Source organism: Pangasianodon hypophthalmus, chromosome 7, assembly GCF_027358585.1.
Source record: "Pangasianodon hypophthalmus isolate fPanHyp1 chromosome 7, fPanHyp1.pri, whole genome shotgun sequence".
NCBI lineage: Eukaryota > Metazoa > Chordata > Actinopteri > Siluriformes > Pangasiidae > Pangasianodon > Pangasianodon hypophthalmus.
The window spans coordinates 5,513,949-5,535,588 of record NC_069716.1 but is presented as its reverse complement, the minus strand read 5'-3'; the positions used below and the strand labels follow the sequence as shown (position 1 = coordinate 5,535,588).

Below are 21,640 nucleotides of genomic sequence, written 5' to 3'. Positions count from 1 at the left end.
AGTTTACCTTTGATTTAAGGGATATACAGTAAATCAACTATAGTTTTAGAGTAATGATTTAAAGGTACACTACATGCACCTTTCTAAATAAAAGCTATATACTTAAGGGACAAAAGATGTACCCTTGAGGATACCACCTCAGTGACAAGGGACAGTTTAGTTCCCTGTTTTTCTGAAAATGCAGTATTAACTTAACAGTGACTTAACAGTAATCATGCGCTAGGTGTCCAACATGACAACATACATGCTTAGAAAATGGGTTCTTTGAGGGTTCTTCAATAGGTTCTTTGTATAGTTAAATGTTTCTAATTTAGATAGAGATTGGGAAACATTCTTTGCACAGAACCTCTATGGGTTCACCAAGAGGGACAACCGGAGAACCCATAGGCCTAAATTGAACCTTTTTCTAGGAGTGTACTGTATCATCAAACTTTCTGAGTTTTTCTACTAAGTAGAATATATGATTTATACATGTATGAGCCATGTCTATCAACTCTCTCTATCGATTAATATCTGCATCCATGCACACTTACTTCAGCCGAACCGTCAACGCTTGAACACAGTTCAGTTTAATTTTCATCTCTGTACTACCTAAAACCTCCAAACACACACACCAGGCAGTACTCTGAACTGTGCATGTTTAATCCTAGTTACTTTGGAGCTCTTTGTGTCTCGCGCAGGAGTGCTGACCCGAGAGAACGTCTCTGTGAACGTTCTTTTGTGCGCCCGCTTTTTTACACACCCTCTCTTCTATTCACCTCACTTATAATGCTATGTAAAAGGGCTCCTGCCCAATGCAACCACACACACACACACACACATATACACACATCCACACACACACAAACACACACACTTCTATAGTAAATGTGCTGAGCTGGTGGCAACAGTGCGGCCCTGTGCGCGTGCCAGGGGACCGCGCACACACTCACGACACTGAGCAGAGGCCCCGTGCGCGCTCCCGGCGTTCTGTATAAAACCGGCGCGCCAGGCGCTCTGAAAACTCCACGCGAATCAGGCGTTCAGGCGTGAGGTGTGACTGAAAAACAACGGTAAGAGTGCCAAATAACTTCCCACACCTAAATGAATCTTTATGTACAACATATTAACTGGACATAAACAAACAAACAAACTACTTTATAGCTCACTTACAATAAATGACTACAATTAATTTTTAGCATTTGAAATGTATAAGCTTACTTTCTCTGCTATTCTTACACTTTAATTTGTAGGTTGTCATAATGTAACCTTTTTTTATTAATTGAAGAACTTTCTATTCACTAACTTTTAATAACATGATAATTTGCATATACCCTCTCAGTACCTTTCCTTGTTGCTGGGGTGGTACCTTTATCTTTTGTACCTATGTATCTTTCACTTGAAAAATCTAGAGTGTACCTATAAAAATGTTTAAGGGTACTTAATTGAACTGTAAAGCTTTAAAGCATTACACTACACATACCTTTCTAGGTAAAAGATACACACATAAGGTACAAAAGTATGTATGCTTGAGGGTACCACAGTTGAATACCCTTTTTCTGAGTGTATCATTTGTCATTTTGAGTATTAGAGGCTGTTAATTATGTAAATTACAGTAATATGAGTATTGAGAGAATTAATACAGAGAAATGTAACCTTAATACCATGACCATTGCTTCCTTCTCTCCTTTATTCTCAGGAATAAAGATGTACCGATTCAGCCGATCCACCATGATGTATCCCATGGTGCACACTGGCATGGGCATGGCTCCATTCTTTAAGGTAAGAAGGCATCAGTCACATATGATTATGCATAACAAATACACACAAGTTTACACGTCTGATCTTTGTGTTGGTGGTCCTGCAGGTGACCGTGTTCGAGCAGGAGCACTTCCAGGGCAAGTATCAGGAGTTCACTTCAGAGTGCTGCAACATCCAGCAGTGCGGCTTCGACAACATCCGCTCCATCCGCGTGGAGAGTGGCGCGTAAGTGTGTGTTACTATATAGACATATAATTTCAGTCAGCATGTACTCAGTATATTATGATTTACTTGATAGCCTGAAGTAAGCATGAGGTACAGCCTTTCTGTGTATTTTTTAATGCAAATTTATGTATTGGAGCACTAACATACTGGCTCTTGCTTTCCTCAGCTGGGTGGGTTATGAGCATCATGATTTCCAGGGACAGCAGTTTGTCCTGGAGAGAGGTGAGTACCCTCACTGGGACTCCTACTGCGGAAACCTGGCCTACCATGTCGAGAGATTTATGTCCTTCAGGCCCATCTTCTGTGCTGTGAGTAGTTCTTTCTCCATATACTACATGCATTTGGGTCTGAAAGTCTGGACTCTCATATAATTTATAAAAGACAAATACAATATTACAGTAATACATGAGAGCAAAGATAGTAATATAGATATAAATAGATAGTAATATATACTATAATATATTTATTATTCAAGAAATTCTTTTGCTTTATGTTTCAAAACTGTTAATGACATTCAAATAGTAAAGTCTACACTCCTAACACATATGATATCAGTTCAGTTAGTCTAGTTCTCGGACTGTTATCATCTTTACTTTACTTTATGTGACTTACTTCAGTCACATATATACGTTATATTAATTAACATCATCTTTTTTTCATGAAAATTAACTAAATTGTGTTTCTAAATTATGACATAAAACAGCTCCTGGTACTCACTTTTAGTCCATAATGTATGTGAAACAAGTGTTAGTACCACTACAGTAGGTTCTGTACACTACAGCTCCTGAACTATTTAGAGCCAGAAAAAAAAAAAACATTCACAGATCCCCGATGATTGCAACACAGATTAATTTTATGAGTGTATTCCTTACAAGTCAAATACTGATCATATCAGGCAAATATGTATGATCATATTAATTAATTAAAAGTACATTAGAACATTTAGTTGCTGAACCTTTCATCCACAAAACCACCAGTTGCATTGATTTCTAGACATCTTGTATCACAGTAACAGAAGGTTTACGAGTTTTATTTAATGTGCAGTTAGACTGAGGAAAAGGAACAACTTTCTATAGAAAACTCAAATAGAAAGACCAATTCAACAGACCAATCAACTATAATAACTGAATTATAATAACTGGGTTTTTACTGATCCCCACTGTCAGGTATGCAGGTATTTCGATAAAGTGTGTGCGTGTAAAACTTTGCCTTTTTGTCCTCAGGCTCATCAGAGCAGCCGCATGATGATCTATGAGAAGGAAAACTTCCTGGGTCGCTGTACAGAGCTGTGTGATGACTACCCCTCTCTCCAGGCTATGGGCTGGTGCGGCATGCAAGTGGGCTCCATGCATGTGCAGTGTGGCGCGTGAGTTCCAGCCCCAAACACACACACACAGACACATACACAGAGCAAACTTTCAATTTTTACCATGCGTTTTCAATGGAGGCATTAAGCTGGGTACCTCTCTCTCTGTCCATGCTCAATGCTTGCGTGTGTGTGTGTGTGTATAGTTTTGTGTGTTACGAGTTCCCAGGCTACAGGGGCAGGCAGTACATCATGGAGTGTGAGAAGCACAGTGGAGATTACCAGCACTGGAAGAATTGGGGCTCCCACAGTCAGACTCCTCAGATCCAGTCCATCCGTAGGATCCAGCATTAACAGGGCAGCATCTACCCCACACACCCCACTGACCACCCAGCCGCCCAGCACACACACCTTACACACACTATTACAGACTCCTTGTTAACAGCAGCAACATACTACTGTACCACATACTGCACAGCCATCCTGTCCTACACAGTTTCTTGTCAGGTGCTAAACAATGCCTCCTGTGGTGCTCTACCTGTGCTGCTCTACCTGTGCTCAACACATACTCAACAAAATTAGCAAGGCCACGCCCCTGTGAGGTGATTGGTCAAGAGCAGCTCAGGTGTCATATGTAGCAGGAGCATAAAACATCGTGAACCAATAAATGCATAATAAACACATGTTCACTTCAAGATTATTTTGTGTGTGTGTGTGAGTGTGCACAGCATTAGCACATGCAAATGTAAACACGATAAACTATACTGAACATTTTGCAACCTGGGGCACAGGAACTGTCCCACACATTCAAATTCAAGTATGTTTACATGTGATCACAACTGATCATTATCTGATTATTTAAGAGATCACGTAAACAGCGTACTATAATCTTTTATCAAATTAAAGCCATTATAGGATTTCAAGAACAATGGATTTTTAAAGAAAATCTTTAATATAATCTTTTGTTTACTTGTATACAACTTAATATCGCAGATAAAAAGCATGATAAAATAGCTTACATCCCGTCGTTGAGTCACTTGCTGTGATTCTCAACTGTAGATACAGCATTTTTCTAATCTTCACTCTTTCTGGTGCTGTAATTTTAGTTCATTGTGCAAAAAAACAGGGTGTGCTGGATCAAGTGCTATTTTATAAGGTGACAAATAAGAAGGGTGGAAGCCATCATTGCATTATTCTTTCTATTTTGTTTGTTTAAAAAAAAAATGCTAAAAGAAGAATCTGGCATGAACTACACCCAGGTCATTTTATTAATTTGAATGAGCAGCCCAGAAAATTGACTTAACCACCTGCATGAGCAGATTCTGAGTAACTTTCCCCACATAAATACTGATGTAATTGAAGTTAAGTTGCCGGCTGTGAATAAAGCCCAAAGAGTTTCCCATTATTTGATCAATTAATTGAATTATTGCCAGAATAATTTTCTGGTAAAGTATCTCTCTCTCTCATGCCACAAGCCAGTCCAAACCTGGTTTTTGCATATATATGAGACTACTGATAGCTGGGTAAACTCTGGAATGGTTCCAGCCACTGACATACCTCCAGAGAGGAAATTCCTGATACTAAATAACTAAAATAAATTTCAAGATTGAGCTGCTATATATCCCTGCAGATGCACCCCCCTTTCTGTTTGACAAAATTGTGCAAAAATGGACTTGACTTAAATTGATTTAGCTCATATTGTGCCATTTTAGACTCAATCCCCAACCCCATATACCTCAACACAAACACAGGAAAATTACAAATCAATGGTTTAATCTTAAACACAACAAAAGCTTACAAACAAGGAATTAAATTGCTGAACGCTAAGAAAATTAGTTGAGTGGATTATGATTATAGGCACATAAACAGTGGTGCAACAGAGACTAACAGTCACATGTAGAACTCCTGCCTTAAACCTTGACATTAAACATAATAAACTAAACTGTCCTCACCTGCAAAAGTCCAAAATTATTAAACCAGCCATACAAATCTTGCACTTTGTCCATTTTTTTTTTCTGCCACTACAGTCTTAAAAGGAAACCAGATGGAATAAACAGACTTGTTCAGCATATCTGGCTTAAAACAAATAAAACTTAAACTTTTTTGTGTGGTTACAGACATGATGTGAAGTCCAACATCTAATCTCAGGTGTGGCGAACCTGAGTGACATATAAAAATATGCAGGACTTGATTTCTATATCTGTTCCCTCCATTAACTCTCATCACAGCAGATCAGTGGAGTGTGTGGGAGTCCTGCTGTATGAAGATAAAAGAACAAAAAAAAAGCAGAAGGGTATTCAGTGCATCACAATCAGGGCTGAAGAAAAAAATTTTAATGCATCAGCTTACGCATCATGCTATATACTGGGTATACAGTGTACAGTGACTTGCTTAAGTAGTGCTGCAACCTGGAACTGAGAAGGACTTAATTGGGATTATATGTCATGAATCTATACAAAATAGCCCATAATAGCCTAAAATCAATGTAGTTGGCAAAATTGTTTACAAATTAAAAACTGTGAAAGTGCTAAATTAGTTCTTCTGGAAAGAGAAATTGTTTTTTGAAACTGAGTCTAATTTTTAGCTTGTTAATAAATAATTACATTTGGCCATATGGCAAAAAGCATGTGGACACCTGTCCATCACAGACTTATGTGGGCCGAAACTGTTGCAACAAAGTTGGAAGCACACAATTTTCTAGGAAGCCTTTATATGCTATGGCATTAAGATTTCCCTTCACTGGAACCAAAGTGCCCAAACATGCTCCAGCCTGACAATGCTCCTGTGCACAAAAGCACAATCCATGAAAACATGGTTTGCCAAGGTTGATATGGAAGACCGTGAGTGGCCTGAGCAAAGGGTGGACCAACTCTGTCCTAATGCCCATGGTTATGGACACATATGAGTATGGTCAGGTGTCCACATATGTTTGGCCATACAGTGAATATTTAGTCAGTTTTGTCAGCGAGTTAGTTTATGGTCTTGAATTTATTGCCCCTTGTGGAATAACAGAGACTAGATCCCTTTTAGATCCCTGCAATTATGGCCTACAAGACAATTTTACGTTAATGAACCTTACCGGAATAGCTAATCTGATTGTAGACCAAGTACATCAATCTCAACATCTTCGTCCACCTCCTCCTCCTCGGTGCTCAGATCCACCCCCAAGAACACAGTCGGCACAGCAGGCAGCTCAGAGGTTGGGCTGGACACCTCTAGCACATCCACATCTTCTTCTTCATCCACAGAACTCCCTGCCAACTGCAGCAAGTCTTTTGTGGACATGTGTGGGCTGAGACGCTCTTGGCAAGGTTGTGTGTGTGAGAGTTGTGCTGTAGACGTCAACCGAGGTGCATCTCCTACGTCCAAAGTTAAGTCAGCTGTTTTGTGCATGGTGCTTTGGGTAGAAGGTGGCACGACTTCTCTCTGGAGCAAATGTACACGTAGAGCTGACACTACATCACCCGGCCATGAATCTAATACGTTTGTGACTGATTCTGTAGTGTTGAGAGTAGTCTCATTGTTGTTGTTTCCTTCTTTAGCTGAAAAAACTGAGGGTGCAAAAAACAAACATGCACAACAGTTAAATGCTGTCCAAATGCTTGTCCAAGGATGTATAAGAGTTACACATTTGTGTAGATGAAAGATTTTTAAAACCAAAAAGTAGGAAAAATGAAATATCAGCTGCTTCCAATCATAGTTTGTAGTTTGTGATTATTAAAAAAAAAAAACATTTACCCACAATACCTCAGAAAAGCGTATTGTAGCATACTTTATCACAATATCCATGTTATTTTTGTCATATTGCCCAGCCTGAATGTGAATAAATGCTGAAGCTTATCTTAAATACTCTCTTTAAATCCTAAGTTAATTTCTAAAAAGTGGCATATACCTAACCGTAAACTCTGATCACTGTTAGTTTAGCTTAAAATTAATTTCAATACTGTAATATAACACTGGAAACATTTTTTCTTACAAATGTTCTTACAATGTTGCACACCAAACACTGTATGGGAACAAAACACATACAGTAGGTACTGAAGGGAGAGGATTTGGAGATACATCGAACAACCACCCTTCTGTGGTTTAAATTAAAGGCAGTTATGTTGGTATGTTGCTTTGTGCTTCATAAGTAATTTGCATAAAACTGAAAACATTTTCAGAATCTTGAATCTGTGTCACAGATTTGTATTTATAAATAAATGGTCATGTATGGCTTTCTCTTAAATTTTGGTAAAATTTGCCAAACAACAGCAGTTCTGTGATTTTTTTTAAAGACACCCCAGATTTGTGAGATGGCAGTTCCTCTTACCTGCATTTGAAGGCAGATTCAGTTGAAAGGGCACGCTGCATTCTTCAGTCATCAGTTCTTCCTGCCTCAGTCCAATGGCCATTCTTTCTTCTTCTTCTTGCCTCTGGCTCACTTCTACTATACTGCTTATTCTCTCCTGTCCCTCACCCTCTCCGTTAACTATTATTCTTCCTTCGTCTTCTGGCTCCTGAATCTCTCCAAGATGACCATGCAAACCGTTTTCAACAGCGAGTCTTTCTTCAGCTCCAGATATACTTTTATGATTGACCAATCTTCCATTTCCTACTTTATTTTCCCCATGTATTCCCACACTCTCATTTGCTATTTCATCCTCTTCCTCACCTTGGAGCTGTAGAAGCATTCTCACCTTCTCCATAGCTGAAGAAGCTATCTCAAAACAGGTTCCTCCTATTTGGCTCTTTTCAGACGATTGACCATTAGATATACGTTCTGCCTCTACATAACCTTTTCCAACATTCTTCTTCGTCTCACCACAGCCATTAATTCCAGGTCTTCCTTCTTGGGGGCTCTTCTTCCTTTCATAAAAAACATCCATTTTGTGACTTCTATTTTCAACACTCTTCTTCCTTCTACCAGACCTGTTCACTCCATGTCTCCTCTCTGTTGCACTTGCTTGTTTTTGCCTTTCGTCAATGCGAGCTCGTGTAGCCCTATTTTTGTTGTTTTTGTTCAAGTTATTCACTCCACTTTTATTCGCACATGCTTCAGATCGCCCTCGATCATCCCTTTGTCTTTTCTTCTTAGTGTCAGCACTCTGTTTTTCTTTGCACTTCCTCTTATCCGGGTTTTGAAGGCTAATTAAGGCTGTTTCCAGTTTTCTCTTCATGCTCTGGCTCCTAGTCAGCCTTCGGTTTTCGAACTGTTGCACAATGTTCTGGTCTGTGGATGGTTTCTCCATTTCTGACCCATGTATCTGGCCATCTTGGGCATTGGTTTTTTCTGCTACTGATGGGTTCACCCTATATGTAAATGGCGGTTGGGTGCTCAGTGTGCTTGAGGTGTGTAAAACGTTTGCTTGTGGTTTTTGATGGTGAAGGTGTGGGTTGTGCGGTTGTAGCTGTGAATATGTTTTAGGAGTGCTGCTCCATGGATCAGTGCTGGGGTCTGATTCGCCACTGCCTGCATCCAATTTGTCTTGCGATGTCTCATCTCCTGCATCTAAACCACAGCAACCGACTTGCTGTTCAAAGGTCCTCAGAAAGTGATCGAGGATATCACTGATTTCGCCTTCCAGATGCTGCTTTGGATCTGTGGATTTTACAGACTGACTGTTGGGATACATAGCCTTTGAAATGGGTGGACCCCTGGAAGTTGTGGTGTTCATAAGGCCATGTTGATTGGTTTGATTTTCTGCTGGGGGTAGAAAATGGAGGCCTGTCATGATGTCATCTAGGAGTGTGTCAATGGGCTGAATGGGCTCCATCTGAACAGCTGGCGTGGGGGTCACAGTGTGTAACAGGTCAAGTTCTGTAGGATCCAGAGTGTCCTGTTTGGTTGATGTCATTGTTGAGAAACTGCGGGAAGCAGGAGGAAGTGGGCGTACACGAGGACGGCCTCTTGGCCTGCGCTTGCGTGGAGGGTCATTCTGAGAAAAAGAGATGGGTTATTTAAGAATGCAGAACTCTATGGCTGTGTCATAGAGCTTTTCAACCAGACATTACGGCATCGTATGATCATTAATCCGAATTCACAGCTATCCATACCCTGGTCTAGTGTCTGTGACCATTTCCCATATATGAATCTGTGAGGTTATGCTGTGGAGACCCTTGAGTTAACAGTAAACATAAACCCTAGGTCCTGAAGCTTACAGATTTATTTCTGGTTGACTAAGTGTTGGAACCCCAGCATTACTGACATGGTAGATGGTCTGGATTTCTAGTTCCATCCATATATCCCTGTTCATTAGCTTTAGTACCCTGCCACGAAAGTTAACCAAATTTAGCATGGGGACTTAGCAACTTGCCATTGGAATCCATCCATCCATTTTCTGTGCCGCTTATCCTACACAGGGAGCCTGGAGCCTATCCCGGGGGACTCGGGGCACAAGGTGGGGGACCCTGGACAGGGTGCCAACCCATCGCTGGGCACAATCGCACACATATTCACACACTCATTCACACACTACGGACAATTTAGAGATGGCAATCGGCCTACAACGCACGTCTTTCGACTGGGGGAGGAAACTGGAGTACCCGGAGGAAACCCCTGAAGCATGCATAACATGCATACTCCACGCACACAGGGCGGAGGCAGGAATTGAACCCCCAAACCTGGAGGTGCGAGGCAAACATGCTAACCACTAAGCGACCATGCCCTCTGCCACTGGAATCAACAACCAAATGTAGGATCACCAATGTATTGCCACACTGGCTGGTAGAAAAGGATAAGCTGACTAACAAAATGAATGGTGATTTCTAATTATACCACCAGTTCCCGAGCTTAAGGTATTTTTTTAAGACACCTACCTGCTCCTCACTGCCTGCAATTGTGCCTGTCTTGCCTTTCTCCCTGTGCCTGCCTCTTCCTCTTGCCTCTCCTGCTTCCACAAATGCCTCTCTGCCTCGCCGTCTCTGGAATGTTCTCATTGGGTTCTTCCCTGTTGATCTGGTTTCCAGCAGTCTGCCGACTCTACCCCCACCCTGACCCCGCCATGCTAACCTTGCCACCAATCCCCACCTTTCCATGCGCCTTTGTCTCCTTCCTCCTCTTCCTCCTCCTATCCATCTTACCCATTCTCTCACTGACCCTCCACCTGTTGACCTTGCTCTTGCTCTCTTAACCACTTGCTCTTCTTTGGCCCCTTCTCTTGCACAGCCCTGTCCCATTCTCCCTATATTTTGGGAGTCAGTGGAATCCAGAAAGTGGCTTATGAAACCAGGTATATTTCCTTCAAACTGTTTTAGATCATTTATTGCATCAGCTCCAGCAGCTGGCACAACCATTGATTGGTCCAAAAAGCCATTATGAGGGTGGAGAGTGACAGAAGTGGAAGGTTGGTGGTATGAGGTTTCCAAGGAATATAGGTAGATTTGGGATACACAGGCAGATTCACTCACTGTGTGACAATCTCCTGTCTCAGAGGCCACGGCTAACACATCACAAGTGGACGATTTCCTTTCTGGATGGATTGCCTGCAATGCCAATGCCGTATCATGGATATCCATGTAACTGCCAAGCTCCTGGTTGGTGGAGCATATCGACTGGTCAATCAGATAAATAGTCTGGATGCTCTGAGGCTCTGAGCATGCCAGATCTGTTTGTGCACCTCTCTCATCTGTTTCTCTCCCACACTCAGTCTGTGTACCACTCTCTCTTATCTTCTCTTTCTGTCCTCCACTGCCCTCGTCCATTCTTCCGGTTAGCCTATCATCCCACTCTCTGGCATCCACCTCTTTCTCTATCTCTTGTTCAGAATCCTCTCTCTTTTTTCTTCTTCCCACTTTTCCTCCATGTCTTTCTTCTTGCCACTGAGGTAACACAATGCCCAATGTTTGTGCAGCTGAGAGGACCTGCTCTCTGTTCTCATGTAACTGACCTGAGTAGAGCAGACTAACCAAGCTAAGCAGAGTGCAGGCATCCACAGCCTGGAGCTCGATTAGCCGTCTCTGCCCAGCCATGGGTACTGGCATGGAGGATAGAGTGCCATAGAGCCTGGGACTGAAGGCAGACAGCACACAGCTGTGTACTGGCACTGACACACCTGGAGAATGAGACAGCAAGACAGATAATAATTTCTCAGTTTTGAGCGATTGAGTGTTTGCATCTAGCAGTGATGACTGCTTTGAGCTAAAGGTGTATTTCTCTCTCTCTCTAATTATATATATATATATATATATATATATATATATATATATATATATATATATATATATATATATTGGAACAGACAGTATTAAAGTAAATAACATTTAATATTTGCTTGCAATAACTGCATTATAGATCATGAAAAACATTGTGGGACACTAAAATGTCTACAATGGAAGACTTATCTATAATGGAAAACTCAAAAAAGGAAAGGATGTTTAATTCAAAAATGAAGTATTGAAGCATTTCTATGATTATATTTCAAGGTAACATGCATGCAAAATGGTGTTTTCTAAGTGCTGTAGAGGTTTTATTAATGTTTTAACTTTTTTTGTCTGAAACATGCATATAGGATAGTGTGAAGGACACTTGTCTGGGTTTTAAATTAGTACTTTTACTTTACATACATAATGTAAATGCAGTATCAGTAGGACACAAATGGTGGAATCAGTGATGTGTGTGTGTGTGTGTGTGTGTGATGTCCCACCTTGAGTTTGAAGGACAGTGTCACAGAACTCATCCCTGTTCTGCTGCTTCTGCAACTGTCTCAGAAGCAATGTCTCAAACTGCAGCATTTCTGACAGACACATATGAGCCGTTAAGTCACATGAAAAACTGAGCAGATGAGAAGTTCTGCAAAGTTAAAGCCATGCTATGAGCTGTCACACCGCATGCATGCATGCATGCATACATGTGTTGCAAGTTCAGGCAGAAACAGGTGAGTAAGTCAATCTGGCAACCGCGACTACTAACCAAGCCAAATTAACCCAAGCTCGGTCAGGTGGCACTAATGTGCAATAAAGTTTTAATGTTTTAATAAAACATCATCCTAACCTTTTTAGCCTTCCTCCGACTCCTGTAAACAACAAACCCCCGGCGTCTTTCGATCACATTAGGCGGTAAACACACCGCAAAAGCCTCTTGCCCGGTGTTTTCTGTGTGCTGCGTGCTGCTGATGCTAACACATGTCGCGCGCATCTCTGCAGCTCCGAGCTCCTCACGCGCTGCAGACCGACACCGCGCGTGCAGTGAAGTTTCTCCATGGTGTAAACGTCTCTAATGAACACTATGACTGTGTGTCAATTAGCAAAAAAAAGAGGCTTAATTAGCCTAAATACAATATATAAGCATGTGTGTGTCAGGGTTGGAGTGTTATTTCAATGTAATAGAACAATAAATGTCCATAAAATACTCGAGTATTGTGTGTTTACGACGAGGTACACGTTTTGTTTATGTATTTATGTTCATTTACAACGTATATAGAGACTATATATTATGGGCTAATGTTTTATTTATGATTTAATATTAATAGTTTTACTCATTTATCACTAAGGAGTACTTTTTAATTCTTTAAATTACACATAAATTAACCGTAATTAACCATATGTAATAGTTATGACCGGTTTTCAAATAATGGGAGATTGTTGGGGGGTGAACCTTCTTAATAAGACTTCTTCAAAGGAGGTTAAGACAGCAGAGCAGGTCAGGCATTTTACAAAAATGACATATTAAAGAGTTTTATGAATAAACACTAAAATAAGATCCACTTATCCTTTCTCTAGATGTGTCTGAAATATACAAGTAAATTACAGACACCCCTACAACGGACCAAACCATTTCCGTGTCAACTGCTGACACTGTGGCAGTCTTGACACCATCATTACACAATGATTTTAAATCTAGTCTAGTCTTGAAAATTTAAATGTTTACCATCTTTACGTCCAAAAACACATCCAATTTAAGGTATAGTGCGCTAGTGTATGTTATAGTCATGTCTAAAATGTCTAATAAATCTGAATCAGACAGAATTGTACTAGCCAAGAAAGATTTCACTTTAAATCAGTTGCTTATATACCACTGAATAAATTGTGCAGGAAATAAAAGAGATGACTATATAATGATCAGTATGTTAGGATGAATAAAGATGAATATATACAAGATGATTATATACAAATTCTACAGATTTGTTTCATATCTGTAAGTATAGATTTAATATATACAGAAATACAGATACTGTATCATATATATATATATATATATATATATATATATATATATAGAGAGAGAGAGAGAGAGAGAGAGAGAGAGAGAGAGAGAGAGAGTGTGTTTATGGACTTCAGTTTCTTAATTTCAAGTTTCCGACCTGTGCAACCATTACAAAGGCATATAAGGCATGTCCTATAAGATAAATAAGACATAAAGTGCACAACAGTGAAGGACAATAAAGTGCAGAGACGATAACAATAAATATATTCGTACAAACTGCACATTGCAATATGCGAGTGCATCTGACATATACTACACACATTATGTACATGAATGACCTGATTTGGTGTGTGTGATGTGTGTGCTGTTGGAATGAATGATATGAAAGAACAGTTCAGGTCCTTGTAGGTGCAGTGATGTAGATGTGTGAGCGTGTGTACATAAAATAGAAATATGTATGCAGTAGCATTAAAATTTCCCTTCACTGGAAGTGTGAGGCCCAAACCTGTTCCAGCATGACAATGCCCTTGTGCACAAAGGGGGGATCCATGAAGACATGGTTTGCTAAGGCTAGAGTGTAAGAACCCAAGTGTCCTGCACAGAGCCCTGACCTCAACCCCACTGATAGTTTGCCAAGGTTGAAGTGGAAGTCCTTGAGCGGCCTGAGCCTGGACCTCAACTCCACTGAACACCTTTGGGATGAACTGGAACACCGACTGCACCCCAGACATCATTGCCTGACCTCACTAATGCTCTTGTGGCTGAATGAGCACAAATCCCCTCAGCTACGCTCCAAAATCTAGTGGAAAGCCTTCCCAGAAGAGTGGAGCTTATTATAACAGCAAAGGGGGGATTAAATCTAGCATGAGATGTCCAACAAGGACATATAGATGTGATGGTCAGGTGTCCACAAGCTTTTGACTGTATAGTGTATCTCTATGCCAGGCAGAAAAATATTATTGTAAATATCAATTTCAGCAGTAGGTGGCGCCAAAGCACCGGTGTAAAGAAATGCCGAAGAAGAAGAAGAAGAGCTGAAGTTGCAAGGTCAGCTGATCTGTCGCGTTTCCTGTGAATCAATTCGAGACGCAGCTGTTAGCAACCACAGGGCTGGACTTTTATTCACCTTAGAGACGATTAAGAAGACATTACAGGTATTTATAGATGTGAATGATTGAATATACAAAGCCATATGTTTGTAAATTGTACTAAACATTTCTGTGGTGTGTGTAGTTTGTAGTTAAGGCTAGCTAGCTTCCTAGCAACGGTGCCACTTTCTAGACGTTTCCATTCCCGAGCCCCTGAGATGTCATGGCGTTAGGACATGTCCGGTGAAATGAGTGAGTTATTTGGATGTAGTTAGGGATAATTAAAGTCAGAATTCATGGGTTACATTTAAAACAGCATATTAGTTATAGAAATGTAATAAAATGAAGTGACAGGGCGTACATGACCACGCTGTCATCCTAGCGCTAGTGTTAGCGGTATGTGGGCTGAATCTCAAACTGCGCCTCATTGCAGGTATGAAGTGCACTACACAGGCTACGGAGTGTGTAATTACACAGCTGTATGGTCACTCCTTAGGGAACAGGTGGACATTTGGGATTCGGCCCTCCTCTCTCTTTGTTAACATGTCTGTTATAATGTTCCAGCTGGATTGTCGGTGGTCAGAGAAAGTGAACGCGGTCAAGCGGAAGGTGGTTAAAGCTGCTCATTGTGTTTTCTGTGTTTATTGTGTGTTTACGGGCTAAATAAAGTGATTTGTCATTTAAACAGTCCTTTCAGCAGTGTCTTGAGGATCCCTTTGGCTGTGTTACATTTATTTAGTCACAAAATATAAAGTAAACTGGTGTCTGGTAGACTGATGCTCACAAGAATCGCATATCTGAAGGGATTTTTAATTATTGAATGACTCGGTGGTAGCGCCACACTTTAGACATTATACTGAGAAATTACCGTAAATAACCTAGTATTTAGTGATGAAATGGTGTGAAAGGGTGAGTATTATTTATTATTAATAGCTGTGTGGGGTTCGATTTGGTTCATTCTTCTGTACTTTAATATTTCTGTTCTTCCTTCCTTCCATACTTCTTTCCTTCCTTACTGCTTTCTTCTGTTCTTCCTTACTTACTTTTTTCCTTCCTTCCTTCTTTCCTTCCTTCCTGCCTTACTCCTTTTTTCTTCCTTCTGTATTTCCTTCCCTACTTTGTTTGTCCTCCCTTCCTTCCTTACTGCTTTCATCTGTACTTCCTTCCTTTCTAACTCATTTCTTCCATACCTCCTTTCCTCCTCCTCTTTCCTTCCTTCTTTTTCCTTCCTTCTGTACTTCCTTCTTTTCTTACTCCTTTCTTCCCTACTTTCTTTGTCCTCCCTTCCTTCCTTACTGCTTTCTTCTGTACTTCCTTTCTACCTTCCTAACTCATTTCTTGCATACCTCCTTTCCTCCTCCTTCCTTCCCTACTTTCTTGCTTCCTTATTCCTTTCCTCCTTCTTCTTTTCTTTGGTACTTTCATAAGTCCTTCTTTTCTCCTTTCTTCCATCCTTCCTTCCTTCCATATTTACATTTACATTTATGGCATTTGGCAGACGTGCTTATCCAGAGTGACTTACATTTATCTCATTTATGCAAGTAGTACTTCTATCCTTCCTTCCTTGCTTCTTTCTTTTATACTTCCTTCCTTTCTCCTTTCTGCCATCCCTATTTCCTTTGCAAGTAAGTAAGTGCTTTATCCTGGTCATGGTTGCAGTGGAGCCAGCGCTTATCCCAGGGAATACACTCTGGATGTGACTCCAGTTCATCACACAGCGCCATACACACACATTCACACACTCATTCACATCTAGGTCCAGTTTAGCGTTTAGACCGTCCACCTACGACATGTTTATGGGTGGTGGGAGGAAACCAGAGAACCCAGAGGAAACCCACATGAATGTGCGGAGAACATGTGAAACTCCACACAGACATTAACCTGAGCTCAGGTTTGAACCCTGTGAGGCAGCGACGAAACACACTGCACCACAGTGCCGCCCTGCTTTGGTTGCTATTCAGTTATAAATTGGATATTGTCATTAGTTTATTTTTAATCCTCTCTGTCATTGATTCACATCAAAATAATTTGGTTTCTAAAAGTTAGTCGCAGATTAAAAAAGTAAACTGTAGTCTGTTTTTTTTTTTTTTTTTTTTTTTTTTTTTTTTAAATACTGATGGATTGAGTTTATTTTTCTGGTTTCTGCAGTAATCTAATTGTGTTGATTTCCTGAATATGTTATTAAATATTACTCATTGGATTTAAAATATAAATCGATAGAACTTTATCCGAATTGCTAAAGTATCGTGGGCATCATTTAATTTTTTTGTACTCCTTAATTATGTTTTTGTTTTCAGGGTGAAGATCGAGACACTTTTATTTTTTTTTTCCTGAAAGATGGCCGACACAGATCAGCGAAATGCCCCTCCTCCTCCTCCTCCTCCACAGACAGGGCCTGTGGTGAGTGGCACAAAATATTTCAGCATGGATTTGGTTTCATCTTCGTCCCTGTTGAGTTAGAGAATCTGTTTTTTTTTTTTTTTTTTTTTTTTTTTTTTTAAAGCTGTTTGAAATTAGTGTCAAGAACAATACCTAAATATGAATTGAAATTAGTGTCAAGAACAATACCTAAATTGAATTGAGACTGTAATTCCAGAATATAAAATTAAAAATGTTTTGTGTGTCTTGCAGCAATTCCTGTTGAGTAACAAACTGGAGACGGCCATGTGGCTCTCGCGTCTCTTCACGGTCTACTGCTCCATCATGTTCATCCTTCCTCTGCTTGGGTTAGTCATTTAACATTCAGTCAGCTCTGACTTGGTTTTATGTTTTCGTATATGTTGTATTTACTTTCAGTTCAGACATTTTGAGATTTTTTCCCTGTAGTAGTCAAAGGTTTTATTATGAACATGAGCTTTTCCATGAGATAAAGATTGATCTCTTTTAAAAGACTGCCTTATTGATTTAAACAGTATTGAACTCAATGAGGGAAATGGTAGGAGTATCCTGATATATTAGTCTTCTGTATCTGATTAAAACTTTACATATTGAAAGATGATGACATTAAATTCTTTATAAGCCTATACTGCAAGTATGAAATTAGGACAGAAAATGCTTGGTCCCCTTAATTGCTGCTTGCAGCTGTATATTTTACTTGGTGTGTCTGTTTAAAATAAGGTTCTGTGCTAGATTTGACATTTTGACCTTGTATATAAGACAAAAATAAGATAAATGACACTTTTCAAAACAGAAATAAGAACTATTCTTTAAAAGCACAAATTTATCTGAGGCGTTTTGTGTCTTTTGATGTTAGTGTTGTATCAAAGTTATTCTGAATGACAATTTTGCACTTTAAGCAAAGAAGCACAGAAGCAAAATTATATATCTTATGTAATATTTATGCATATAAGTAATTTTCTTTAAAATGGAGCAGATTAGGAGGATAACTGGATATAACTGGCTATATAAATAGTCGTATTATGATAATCTGTAATTCTTGTATATGGAATATAAACAAATATCAGGCCTCATTTATCAATCTTCTAGTAACGTTGTGTGTAAATGTCTGCGTAAGCCAAACTGAACAAAAATTATTTTTTTGCCAGATTTTCAAAAGTTTCAGAAACGCTGATTTTCTTTGTACTCGTGTGCATATGTTGATCACCTGAAAAGTGCAAAGCGCATTCCTGACACAGCTCGTTTGCATGTAGTGACTTCCACCAAACTCCATAAAAGGTCAAGTGCACAGACAGCTGGGAGAACGAAATAAACAGTGAGGGTAAAGGCTGAAGGGCGGAAGTGAAATTAATTTTAACTCATTTCTATGGCAATAAAAATATCGAATGATATTTAATATTAATAATAACAAGTATCTATCAGCTGAGGCAGTTGCGTACGGCTTGTGGCTGCGTGCAGACAGACAGGCTCCTCCTCCATTTATATGGCACCATTTCTTTCGTCACAATAGAGTAGTTTTATTTGTTTCAATTTACGGGTTTGTGTTGGCTTGCTTTCTATCTTTCTGTGTTTTAATAAATGTTTTTTAATTAATGCCAACAATAAAAAAAGGACTGGTTTTCACAAAATGTTGTGTAAACAGTCATATGAACAATTTCTGAATAAAACCGTTTGTATCCAGCTTGATAAATGAGGCCCACTGTTTTTACTGAAATGCACTGATCTTCTGATCACCTGATATTAATACTGAGCTGGTTTCATTTTGTGTGCACAACCAAAAGCCTGCTAAATGAACTCCTCTTGTCTCTCAGGCCAATGGCAGCGGCTAACTTCTACCAGAGGGCTCTCTTGGCCAACGCTTTGACCAGCGCTCTGCGTCTGCACCAGAGGCTTCCTCATTTCCAGCTGAGCCGAGCCTTCCTTTCGCAGGCGTTACAGGAGGACAGCTGCCATTACCTCCTTTACTCACTCATCCTGGTCAACTCCTACCCCATCACCAGTATCCTCTTTCAATATACACCTGATTTATGATGCACACCAATCACTTTCTGACCTTATGACACTATAGCACTAGAGAGAAGTAAAGTTCCAGTGTTGTGAAATGTATCTCATGAGTCTGTGAGACATTTTGATCCTTAACAGCAGTTTTCAGTGAGCATATTCCCTGTGTTCCTCTTCTCACTGCTTCATGCCACCACTTACACTAAGAAGGTTCTGGATGTAAGTCAGTTTAGCTATAAAGCCTTATTGTTTCAGTAGAGCCCTTTTTTTTTTCTCTCTGCTGATTGTTTAATTTTTTAGACGATGGGACCGGGCAGTCTGATGTTCGTACGGAACTTCCTGAACAAGCTCACAGCCAATCAGCAGAACATTCTCAAGTTCATTGCCTGCAATGAGATCTTCCTGATGCCAGCGACTGTCTTCATGCTCTTCAGGTAGCTTTGAGCATCAGGTTTTCTTTGTTAATAGTAAATAACTTTAATGAACGATTCTGATTGGTCAGAAGGTGCTGATTAATGTTTTGTAACAGCAGCTTAGTTAGCTTAGTTCTAACTGCAAGGCAAATCCCAGGTTTATATTAATGTGCTCATTCTAATACTTTATCGCTACTTTATTTAAGACTAATAGTGAACGATTAAGTAAGGAATAACAGACTGAAGACTGTGCTGTTAAATGAAAATAATGCATGCCGGGGGGTGTGATGCGGCACAACGCACAGCAGAGTGCCGCTACTCCTCAGAGTGCATTATTCATATAACAGCATGATCTGGAGCGTGTTATTCTGCTTATACCACAGTGATTTGCCAACAATTACAATGTTTAATTTATTAATGAACAAAGCGTTCCACATTTTAATAGTTTATTGATTTGATGTTGCGGCATTTCTGAGAGACAAGTTAGTCCTGTTCTCACCTGTTATGGCTGCGATAGTCATTCCGTCGTCACCTTCTCTCTCTCTCTCTCTCTCTCTCTCTCTCTCTCTCTCTCTCTCTCTCTCAAAAAATGCAGTCCTCTGCTGGGAAACTTTGATTGTTACAAAGCGCTTATAACGGAGATCTTCCACTAAATGTTAGATGTCTCATAACAGAAAACATCACCACGTCAATGATAATAGGTTTTACTTTGTTAAACAAGTTTTTTTTTTTTTCCTTTGCAAGTTTGTTATTAGTCTTGCATTATGTGGAGCGTCCGCCGTACAAGCCCCTGTGTGAGTTGTTACTATAGAAACAATAACATTAGATTGACCGCATTAATATTAACCCATCATTCATGTTACAGCTGAAACTACTGTCCGAGCCGTGCTGTTATACAGAAATAATGCAGACCTTCTGACCAATCAGATTCAAGCATTCAACCACGTTGTGGTGTAAAAAATGTTATTTAAAAAAGAAAAATGTGCGCTTATTGATAGCGTGACCTCTGTTTTTATTTTTCTTCCTCTCAGCGGACAGGGCAGCCTGCTGCAGCCCTTCATTTATTACCGCTTCCTGACTTTGCGTTATGCCTCCAGACGAAACCCTTACTGTCGGTAAGCACTCCCTTTTCTTCACTTGCACATCTGTTTATGAATATTTATGCATGTATGTGTGTAGGGGTTCAAGTCTGGGCTTTATTGACCGTCTGATTTGGTGGTCTCTTCTTTGTCAGGACCTTGTTCACGGAGTTGCGGATTCTCCTGGAGCACTTTGTGATGAAGCCTGCCTGCCCAGCCTTCTTCAGGAGAATGTGCCTCAATAGCATCGCCTTCATTAGCCGGCTGGCCCCTACAGGAGTCTAAATACGCTGTGTATCAACACACTCTCTGACACAGCATCACACACTGATAAACACACACACACGCACACACTTTTAAACTCCTACAACGTGACTAGCTGGGAGAGAGTTCCTCCAATGTAGATTTCTAAGCAGGCAGACGATGTTTGAGTGCTCACGCTCGACATCCTGCTGATCTCGTCTTCTGCATGGAAAGCAGTTGCTATTTTGGAGAAACTCCACAGGTCTGAAAGGCTGACAGAAAAAGAGCAGCAAACACTATATACCTGGTGTATTGTCAAATTGCTATAGCTCTTTGGGCAGTGCTTTTGAAGGATTATTTATAAAATTACTACTATGTATGGATGCTTTTCTTATGGGTGTGGATGGAATACAAAAAATATTTAAGCTTAACTTAGAGTAAATAAATTGCTAAGTAAATTGCTAGGTCTGTATCATTTGTTAGGAAGAGAGATTTTGATCTGTTGTTACATGTGTGTGTAATTTTGTTTCAGTGGTCTTAAAATTGTTCATTTTTTTTATGACTGTAGCTGGATTATCTTGAAATGTAACCTGTTGGTTAATTTTTTTTTTAGTGAGTAGAGAGTAGAAGAGGAGGTCCCTTTATGATTTGATTTTTTTTTTCATTCTTTTTTAATTAACAGATTTATTAAACAATGATTTATGTAATGTACTCCCTTATTAAAATGCTGCCTTGAATGTGAATTGTTCAAAGTAAAAGCATTTCCTCTTTTTCATTAAAAAGAGGTAAACTTACATGGATCCCTTATTCATGTTCAGTTTATGAATTCATTTGACAAAGTTTGAAATTAACATAATATCAATAAAACTTAATCCAATTCTAATTTAAACTTTCCCTTGAACACAGTCAAGTCATATCTTCATGTTGGTGTGGAGAAAAAGAATGGATTTTTTCACAAAAGCATAATGTATGGATGTACACTGTGTTCAGTTCATTTTACTGTAATAAAATTGAAATGAATGGGA

The 21,640-nt window shown here is 39.8% G+C and overlaps 3 protein-coding genes across 3 annotated transcripts; 2 read left to right on the top strand and 1 right to left on the bottom strand.

Annotated features, from left to right (window-relative positions):
* Positions 1–979: 979 nt before the first annotated feature.
* On the top strand, positions 980–3,971 carry cryba1l1 (crystallin, beta A1, like 1). Its single transcript, XM_026940629.3, has 6 exons — positions 980–1,052; positions 1,679–1,761; positions 1,847–1,965; positions 2,132–2,273; positions 3,189–3,331; positions 3,478–3,971. Exons 2-6 carry the CDS (start codon positions 1,687–1,689, stop codon positions 3,623–3,625), a joined length of 627 nt encoding a protein of 208 aa, XP_026796430.1. The 5' UTR covers positions 980–1,052; positions 1,679–1,686; the 3' UTR covers positions 3,626–3,971.
* A 1,056-nt stretch (positions 3,972–5,027) lies between these two features.
* On the bottom strand, positions 5,028–12,536 carry LOC113542712 (uncharacterized). The gene is made up of 6 exons (XM_026940398.3): positions 12,243–12,536; positions 11,896–11,985; positions 10,070–11,304; positions 7,584–9,189; positions 6,351–6,822; positions 5,028–5,527 (listed from the first exon to the last, which is right to left on the bottom strand). The coding sequence occupies exons 2-5, from the start codon at positions 11,981–11,983 to the stop codon at positions 6,359–6,361; spliced, it is 3,393 nt and encodes a 1,130-aa protein (XP_026796199.3). The 5' UTR covers positions 11,984–11,985; positions 12,243–12,536; the 3' UTR covers positions 5,028–5,527; positions 6,351–6,358.
* A 1,855-nt stretch (positions 12,537–14,391) lies between these two features.
* tmem33 (transmembrane protein 33) lies at positions 14,392–21,409 on the top strand. The gene is made up of 8 exons (XM_034305585.2): positions 14,392–14,548; positions 16,780–16,882; positions 17,114–17,208; positions 18,691–18,878; positions 19,032–19,099; positions 19,181–19,314; positions 20,325–20,408; positions 20,528–21,409. The coding sequence occupies exons 2-8, from the start codon at positions 16,820–16,822 to the stop codon at positions 20,655–20,657; spliced, it is 762 nt and encodes a 253-aa protein (XP_034161476.2). The 5' UTR covers positions 14,392–14,548; positions 16,780–16,819; the 3' UTR covers positions 20,658–21,409.
* The last annotated feature ends 231 nt before the right edge of the window (positions 21,410–21,640 follow it).

What these genes read in the sequence shown, in the direction of transcription:
- cryba1l1 (XM_026940629.3), top strand. Translation starts at nt 1,687, where the DNA reads ATGTACCGATTCAGCCGATCCACCATGATGTATCCCATGGTGCACACT. An exon ending in TCAGGCCCATCTTCTGTGCT is followed by an intron (nt 2,274 to 3,188) that starts GTGAGTAGTTCT and finishes TTTTGTCCTCAG; the next exon opens with GCTCATCAGAGCAGCCGCAT. An exon ending in ATGCATGTGCAGTGTGGCGC is followed by an intron (nt 3,332 to 3,477) that starts GTGAGTTCCAGC and finishes GTGTGTGTATAG; the next exon opens with TTTTGTGTGTTACGAGTTCC.
- LOC113542712 (XM_026940398.3), bottom strand. Translation starts at nt 11,983, where the DNA reads ATGCTGCAGTTTGAGACATTGCTTCTGAGACAGTTGCAGAAGCAGCAG. An exon ending in CACTGTCCTTCAAACTCAAG is followed by an intron (nt 11,305 to 11,895) that starts GTGGGACATCAC and finishes CTCATTCTCCAG; the next exon opens with GTGTGTCAGTGCCAGTACAC. An exon ending in GAATCTGCCTTCAAATGCAG is followed by an intron (nt 6,823 to 7,583) that starts GTAAGAGGAACT and finishes TTGCACCCTCAG; the next exon opens with TTTTTTCAGCTAAAGAAGGA.
- tmem33 (XM_034305585.2), top strand. Translation starts at nt 16,820, where the DNA reads ATGGCCGACACAGATCAGCGAAATGCCCCTCCTCCTCCTCCTCCTCCA. An exon ending in ACTGTCTTCATGCTCTTCAG is followed by an intron (nt 19,315 to 20,324) that starts GTAGCTTTGAGC and finishes TCTTCCTCTCAG; the next exon opens with CGGACAGGGCAGCCTGCTGC. An exon ending in AGACGAAACCCTTACTGTCG is followed by an intron (nt 20,409 to 20,527) that starts GTAAGCACTCCC and finishes CTTCTTTGTCAG; the next exon opens with GACCTTGTTCACGGAGTTGC.